A 9,091-nucleotide genomic window follows, 5' to 3' on the forward strand; every position below is an offset into this window, starting at 1 on the left:
TGATGGATTATTTGTTTCTGTAAATGTTAGCTAGACTGGCTGAAATGCATTCCTTGCTTGGTGTGCACACTAAGTGGTTCACCATTGATATTTTGCAGGGTTTAGATTATAGAACTAATGCCAAGTGCAAGAGCATTAGGTTTAGAGGTAATATGGATTACATGCCTTGGCCAAGTGAACAGTAACTGGATAACCACTGCCTTGGGTAAAAAGTGTTTAGTTAAGTTATTTGAGTAAGCACCTTGTACAGTGGACACATCCTGTTAAAGTGATTTGTGTGCGCATGTGTTTATACATATACACCCAGATGTGAACAAAATAAAATCTGGCATTTAATCATTTCACAATGTCTATTAAATGCCATTTTGTGAAGTGGTCTGTTACATTAATGATTTAGATTATTTGACTACCCGGCATTGCTTCAGAAATGTTTCAGTAAATTTCAGAGCTCTATTTTTGTCCAATAATGTTTTGCTGAAGGGGTAAAATTTGCCTTCCAAAAAAAAAAAGAGAGAACTTTTAAGTTCCAGTGTATTTCATTACCAGTATACTTGAAGAATTAATCTTTAGCTGAAAAGTACATCATAGCCTGTCTCTTAATTTTTAACATATTCTAAAAAGATTGTATTCGTTGCTGCTGACATCTGAACAATATTAATTGTTAGTTGCCACAAGGCAGGATTTCAGTATCTTACTGTAGTCAATACAAATAAAGATATTCAAATTCATAAAATGAAAGATGTTGTCTAAAGAGCAGTGCCTGGTAATTACGTTGATCTGTTTTCTGCATCTGGTGTAGAGAGCAAGAGCAAACACAAAGCTTTTGTCAGAATAAATCAAAATAAAGGCAATTTGTTTGTGAAAGGTAGCTTCACAATTCAACACACTACCAAATTGACCATTTCTCTTGCATTGTTAGAGACAGCTGTCGACCCTCAAGCACTTCAGGTATGATGGATCTTATAGGGGAACGATTAAATGGGAAAGAGATTAGCCTTGCTCAGGAGTTCCTTATTTCTGCCTGCTGTTGTCTCCAAATAGCTGAATGCACTTTGATTTTAGCATGAGCAGATTGAACATTATACAGAAAAAGAAACTCATCAGTACTGTCATTAAATATTTATAGAAACAGTACACAGGATGAAGTTAACAGTAACATGGGGAGCTGCTTGTTTTTATTTGGGTTAAATGTTAACATAATGGCTGCATCTGCAAAGGGGATAATTTATCATGTTAATTCCGTACTGCAGGTAAGTTGCAAGTACCATGTTTTGACCATGGAGCAGCTGAAGAATGACAAATTATATTCCTTTCCCATGCACCTTTGCAACCATTTCCCACTCAAAAAGTATGTCTTAATGATGCCACCCAAGGTTGGTTCCTGCATTTTCCACATTTATATAAAAAAAAAGAGAGAGAGAGACGCCTGCATAAGCTTGTTTAATTTCCCTTGTCTGTGTGGTTTTGATGCATTTGGTAGTTTATCCTATTGTGTCTGGCTGTTCTGTACATAAGCATGCTAGTTGCTTAAAGCTTAAGCACAAGTGTGTGTCCTGGACAGTTATACCAGCATTAATCCAACTAGTGGAGATGTCCATTCTTCACCTACACAGGGTTACTGAATTTTTCAAGTTTTATAATAATTTCAATGCTATCTCTCAATTTTACTTTGGGCCCTTGGGCATCTAGTTTTCAATATTTTAAGTAAATAAAACCTAGTTAAGGAGCGTATGTAATATATCAGACCTCGCAAGGAAGTGCGGCACTAAACTGTAAGTACGTAATTGCATTTTAGTTATGGTAGCACAAATGAACATTTTGCTGCTGCCCTTTGAACAGCACAAAATTGGCAATGGGAGAAGGCAGTTTGTGTATGTCACTGCCTGCTGTCTCAAAGTCTGGCTCTCTGCCATATAGTACTATTGAAGCAGATGCTGATAGGGAAAATAGTGAAACTAGAATTGAATTGGGTGATTTTCTGTGGCATTACAGAAATATGGAGGATAAGTACCAATCTTTATCGCATCTTGTTAATTTTGGCATTACAATTTGTTTTTAAGCTGAAGTTATGCCCTTTCAACTAAAAATCCCATCTGTACTAATAGGATTTTGTGGTTCACCGATACTGAAACAGTGCAGTACCAGCAGTTCAGTACTTTGGTGCTGGAAGTAAACACTTGGATTAAAAGACCTTGTGCTCGGCACTCTATTCCTCTGCTCCCCAAAACGCACTGGAAAATTCAAAAAAGGGAACAGTGGCGTGCAGCAAGACAGTGAGGTTTTACCTTGTATGAGGCAATTATTATGGAAGCATCTGTTAAATGTTTCTGTACCAATAGTAAGTTCTGGAAGCTGGTATTGACACCAAAGCCAAAATTTTAGTTCCAATTCAACACTACCTATGTACATTTCTCTGTTGTATGCATTTTTGCATTATTCACTAGCGTATTCCATTTAACCATCCTGTTTTTAAGTTTCTACCTTATTTTTTGTGTATTGATATAATCTATACTAATATAATTTTAATAGAGAATTATTATTTTAACACTGTCTGCTCTTGTTGAACACTATACCAAAAAGGTTGTATTGTAAATAACATTTTACTTGCCTAATATGGTAACGGACATCCACAATTTTAATACAGAGGATTCATCCCATCATGTACATCCTATATGCAAAATACTCAAGGCCAAAACTAACATTTTATATGCCTAGCACAGGGGAGAATATATCAGAAAACCGCTACCTCTACATTTTCTTCTACCTCTCTCTTAGTCACAATTATATATTCTGCATTGCATGTCTCTTGAAACAGTCTTGCCTCTTTATCAAAACCTGAAAAAAAAAAGCCAATAGTAGCTACAGGACCGAAATCAGCATTGAGTGGCTCGTAAATTAGAGTGAGAGCGGCAGTCAAGACACAGGCAAAAATTTGTAGCTAGAGCAAAGTACATCCATTTACATCATCGTTAACATGTGTCACAACCGGACCACTTTATGGTTTAAAAAAAAAAAAAAGTGTAAATGTGCTAGTGATGGGTATCTCAGATCACATTTGTAGCTGGTCAGAAACAAATAGCTCTCATATTTAATACGAATGCAAATGCACTTTCTATCATCCCATGTCAGGAAAACATTAAAGGGGCATTGGCAGTAGTGGGACTTGTAGCCAGCTCTGACTGCTGTGTAGCTTTAAAAAGTGGATGGAGTGGCACGAGTGAGGTCACACTCCAATCTCCAACATGATACTGTCACATCTTTGGCATTGTGCTAAAACAGTACAGTTCTGTATGGCATTGTGCAATGGAACCTTTTCATTTTTCGTCATTATGTGCAGACGGTTTCTATTAAACATGAGTGAACACTAAGGGCATTTTTAAATGCCAGGTGTAAATGTTATCCAGCTAAATTATGTACAGATACAATCTGTATATAAAAAAGTAATAGTCATCGCAGGCTGTATGCAGCATGTTTTGAACCCTGATAAAACGGGACACTTTAAAAATGTCTAAGGTTTAGGTCCTCCTATGAGCATTGAATTCAACACCAGTGCCCAACATTGTATACTAAAACCATAAAAATATGTCAGGTATGTCTTTAAAAAGTGTACTTTGGGCAGTGTTGCCATGATATCAGAGAGTGAGGTGGAGAGACAAAAAGAGACCCTTGCATCGCAAGCTTACCTCAACACCTGCACACCTCCTTATCCATGCAATTACCCAATCATATGTCAGCAGTATAATAAATAAAATCGCATCGATACAGGTCAGGAGCTGAAGCTGAAGCTGATGTTCACATCAAACATCAGATGGGGAAAAATGTGACCTTGATGATTTTGATGGTGACATAATTGTTGGTGCCAGATTGGGCTGATTTGAGTATTTCTGTAACTGCTGATCTCTTGGGATTTTCACACACAACAATCTCAAGAGTTTACAGAGAATGGTACAAAAAGCATATAGTTGGTGGCAGTTCTGTGGTTGGAAACACTTTGTTGCTGAGAGAAGTTAGAGGAGAATGGCCAGAATGCTAACAGACTGTGTTAACTCAGATAACCACTCTGTACAAATGTGGTGAGCAGAAAGCATCTCAAAATGCACAACATGTTGAACCTTGGGGCAGATGGACTACAACAGATGACTACATGAGGTTCCACTGTCAGCCACGAACAGAAAGCTAAAGCTGCAGTGGGCACTGCCTCACCAAAATTGGACTGTTAAAGACTGAAAAATGTAGCTTAATCTGACGAATCTCAATTTTTCTGAGGCACACTGATTGATGGGTTCAGAATTTGGAGCCGTCGGCATGAATCCACGCACCCAACCTGCTTTGTATCAATAGTCCAGGCTGGTGTTGGTATAATGGTGTGGGGAATGTACCAATAAATTATCACTTGAATGCCACAGCCTATTTGAAAATATGACCACGTGCACCCCTTTATGGCCACACTGGATGTGAATTTAATGAAGCACCTTTGGGATATTCTAGAACAGGAGACTTTCGGCATGAAAGTGCAGCTGACAAATCGGCAGAAACTGTGTGATGCAATCATGTCAAGATGGACCAGAATCTCAAATGAATGTTTGCAACATCTCTTAGAATCTGTGCAATGAAGAACTGGGGCTGTTTTGAGAGCAAAAGAAAGCTCTGTCCAGTATTTGTATGGTGGTCCTAGGAATTTTCTCAGTGAGTGGATTATTTTAAGGACAAAGGAATGCAAAGCTCTCACAGGCTGAATAATATACAACCAGTACAGACAACAAAAGAGTGACAAATATGTTACGTTTAAGGAAGGCGTTGCCCAATTTATAATGCCATTTCCTGTTTATTTTCCCAGAATATTATATAAACTTTGGAATTAAGTTTCTTTTATCTGAAATTATTAAAGATTTTCAGATAGTAAATAATGCATATCATAGTAAACGTTCAGTCAAGCATATTTTTATATCATTTAGGTTTTTGTGTTTATGATAATACATATATTTTTATGCAGTTTTAGTGGCATGCTTGGGTACCTTTTCTTGCAGTGCTGGTTTACAACCACATGATACATTCACGTAAATATACTCGACAGAAACAGCTGCTTCTCATCTATTATGGCCTTTTCAGTTAATGTTAAAAATATTACCCATACTTAACACCTCCTTTTATTGCTCAGAAATGATGATGGGAAAGTATAAAACTGGAATTAATAGAGTTGCTGAGAATAAATGGATGCTTTTGGCACAAGCAGTTTAGTAATATGCATGCTGTAATTCTGTTATTAAAATAAACAAAAGAAAAATTTTGACATTGTATATTTCTTATAATAGACTGAAACTGTGCAATCTCAAAGCAGTAGATATTCATTAAATAAGACAAGTCCATATCATCAGTCTAAAAGTAGTGGCTATTCAGTCACATAATGTATAGACTTGGCACATTTAATGAATATTTACTGCTTTCAGATTGTACGGTTTCAGTCTACTAGAAAAAATCTGTGATTTATTAGTCAAGATTTGTCTTTTGTTTATAATTTATTATATGTATATCAGTTTGAACTGCTTGTGCCAATAGTAGGAAAGCCATCTTGATATCCCCATTTGAAACATGCACTTGTGCTTGTGATCGGCATGCCTCTCTTAAACTATTACTTGAACCCCTTTAAATCCCACCCTCACAATCATGCTTTTGCATCCTGTTTGGCCACTGTAGATCACAAGTGAGGGTCTATTTTTAAATCTTGTATATCATCTGTTTCACAATCTGTAGAACACGGCACTATGAAATTATGTTTGGCCATATTTTGGATATTCATCTCCAGCCTCCTGCATTCCAGTTCTGAAGGCTGGGTTTCAGTAAATGGACTGCTTAATCATTTTGTCATCATGTCGAGCCCAATTGCTGTCTTGTTTAAAATGCAAACCCAGCTGTACGCGTCTACAATTCTGGCCTCTTGCAGCATGTATGCTTTGCTGGGCGAAACACAGAAGTCTTGTGTGGAACAGTATTGATGCAGGAGTACTGAAAGTCCTGCTTGCATTTATTTTTTCTATACAAATGAAAGTAATCAATATTTACATTAAAAAGAAAACATTTAGTTATTAGGTATTGTCTGTGGATTGCTTTTGCTGCCAAAATGAGGTTAAGCCACCGCCATGAAGCTGGATCAACTCCATCTTAATTTGTAATGCTGCTCAAAGCGGAGGTGCTGTATGTTTTTGTTTCTGGTTCAGTTCATATTCTTCAAACTTTTTATATTTCCTTTTTGTTCATAGAGCTCATTGTCTGACTAACTCATGCTGCTAAGTGCAAGCTGTATGGCTTACTCTCACTTGAAATGCTGTACGAAATTGTCAGTGCGGTCTTAATTCCGGTTTTACACAGTTGTCACTATCAACCATTTTGACATGTTAATTTTGATGGTACATTTACTTGAAATTGGGGGAAAGGCTTTTCAACCTCTCATTATAGTGCAGAATGCAACCCCTCGGCAGGCCTTGTTTGGGAGCAGTTCGAGAAGTACAAGGTGCGATCAAAAAAATACAGTGAATGTTTTTAAAAAATGAGTACAGTGAGACACATTGCCATTAATCCCTCTCACTTCAAACACACTTATCCCATCATCCTTGCTGCTTTCTGAAGCAGTTCTGGAAGTCCTCTTTCATGAGTGTCTTTAATTGTGCTGTCATGGCTGCCTCGATGTCCTGCGTGTCAATCGAGATCCAACATCAAGATGATAATGAATGTGTTTTATGACCTTAAAAGAATTGTGCAAGCTGGGTTTGTACCTGGGAACACTACAGTGAACTCTGAATATTGTAAGGGCTTGTAAGAGCATTTAGGAAATGTGAGTAGAAAACGACCTGAGAAACGGGCAGACGCTTTCATCCTCCACCATGACATCTCCATATCACACATTGCTTCTGGTACGACGATTTCTGTCAAATAAAAATGTTACTGTGTGTCCTCGTCCACCTTATTCATCACATTTGGCACCATGCGACTTCTGACTCTTTCCCAAAATCAAAATGACCATGAAAGGTAAACGTGTTGAATTGAGTCAGGACAACTGCTTCAGAAAGTGGCATGAACGATGGGATAAGCGTATTCAAAGCAAGGGTAGGCGCTTTGAGGGGGACTAATGGCAATGTGTCTCTTACTATAATCATTTTTGCTTTATTTAAACATGCTCTGTGCAGGCAGTATTTTAGTAACTTCCTTTTGAGAATCACATTGATCTGTTGTGACTTTCTCTTTTTTTTTTTGGTTATAGGTGATGGAACGTCTGCTTTGCCTTCCAGCTGAATACTGGAACCAGTACATGATGGTGGAGCAGGAAAACATGAACCCAGGCAATATCATTGAAAACTCCAATGCTTACTCCACTCCTGATGTTAAAGGTGAGAGGCAGTGATGTTTCTGTGGAGCTGAGTTCAAGGAGGAGAGGCTAACTCTCATCATTAGAGCACAAGATAGCATAGTGGGTGTTTTTTCTTGAATGGTCTCCTGCTGTTTCTCCTTCAGTGAGTATGCTTGGGCCGCTGACCACTCCAGAGCACCAAATGTCTAAAACGCCGTCTTCCAGTTCGATTTCACAGAGAGTGAAAAGCACACTAAGCAGAACAACTCCAAAGTGAGTCAGGCCAAAGTTTTTTTTACCCGTAACTCGCTGCTTTTCTCATCATGTCCTCGCTAGAGAAGTTAATCGCTTCATTCACTTGCATTACAGGTTTGGAAGCAAGAGCAAGTCTGCCACCAACTTCCGTCAGGGACCTTTCTTTGCTTCGCCACAACTTAAGTGATGAGCAGCTAAGGACTGGCATCTGAGGCATGTTCTGCCAATCAACAGAAGCATTTGTGTTTTTAATTTGTTTTTAATTTGGTTGTGAAATATCTTGACAACCTACACCCATTACCAAAGCCCCTAACTAAATAGGAGGCCTTTTTTTTTTTAACAACTATTGCTGCTTTTACTGTTCTTAAATGTTAATTCAGGCTTTCCAAAATTACCCTTTTTTTTATTACAGCGGTAACCAAAGTGTTGCAAGTAAATTAACAAGCATGGCTGTATCATGAAAAAAGTTCACAAAGATCATCTAGGTGGTCTCCATCTGCCCCCAACTGGAGAACACAAGAAAGTGCAGGCAATTATAGCACTACACTGCTAGTGGGGCACATCATTTCGAATATAAATAGTGGTGTAAATATTTCAGCAGCATCATTTGTGGCTGGATTAATGGAGGGAGGCTATTGCAGATACTCCCCTGGTTAAATTTGTTATTTTTATCGTCTTTTATAAGAAAAGTTTGGTGCTTTTCAGCACCCTCCTGTTCAGTTTTATTGCTTTATTCAGATAACTTATTATACTCTTAATAGATAATCCTGCTTCGTGTACGCATGCAACACCATTTGGGATTAGAGGATGAAGTGACATTTGTAAGTTCAATACGAGGATATTTTAAAAAAAAAAAAAAATTTAAGATGGATTATGGGAAACCTGCAGTCATTTCATGTTCATGTTGGAAGAGTGGGACACTATTGTGAGGAGTTATTTAGCTGATGATGAAAAAGACATTAGTGGGTTTTATTTTCTTTTTTTACAAAATGTTTTGTAGCTAGTATGCTGCCGAGCAGCTCTGAACAGCAGACCTGCAGGTTTCAAGCCAGTGAGTGGTATTTTATTTATTTTCTCTTCCTCTTTTTTCCATCAGCACTTTGTAACTTTGGCATACTTGATGCCATTTTATAAGTGTTCATTTCAGTGTTTACATGACTTGGTGTACTTCTGTTGCTTTTCATCCCTTATATATAAACACTAAAACCACACGTTCTTTGATGGTATTTTTTTATAATTATATATTTTTTTTCTTCATTCAGTTTTCAGGGAAATTTAACATATGGCAAAAAGACAGCTTTTAAAGGGTAAGTGTGGTATTTTTCAAGTCACGGTTATTCTTTGCCACAAGAAATTGTGTTCTAAAGTGAAGCATTTATTATAAATTTTAAAAACTACCTAGCCTGTTTTTGCATTTAAGATAGAGCTGGTCAGAACATGAAAACAAAAGCCTTGAAACTTACTGAATGTGTCCACTTTGAAACAGCAAACAGA

The 9,091-nt window shown here is 37.5% G+C and overlaps 1 protein-coding gene across 1 annotated transcript in view; it reads left to right on the forward strand.

The window, feature by feature from the left end:
• The window catches only part of racgap1 (Rac GTPase activating protein 1), a 73,141-nt gene extending 64,333 nt beyond the window's left edge, over positions 1-8,808 (forward strand). Inside the window, exons 15-17 of the mRNA XM_039746784.1 lie at positions 7,256-7,382; positions 7,507-7,615; positions 7,712-8,808. Coding sequence (XP_039602718.1) covers positions 7,256-7,382; positions 7,507-7,615; positions 7,712-7,784 — 309 coding nt within the window. The 3' untranslated portion in view covers positions 7,785-8,808. The remainder of the gene's footprint in view (positions 1-7,255; positions 7,383-7,506; positions 7,616-7,711) is intronic.
• The last annotated feature ends 283 nt before the right edge of the window (positions 8,809-9,091 follow it).

This window comes from Polypterus senegalus, chromosome 3 (assembly GCF_016835505.1).
Source record: "Polypterus senegalus isolate Bchr_013 chromosome 3, ASM1683550v1, whole genome shotgun sequence".
Taxonomy (NCBI): domain Eukaryota; kingdom Metazoa; phylum Chordata; class Cladistia; order Polypteriformes; family Polypteridae; genus Polypterus; species Polypterus senegalus.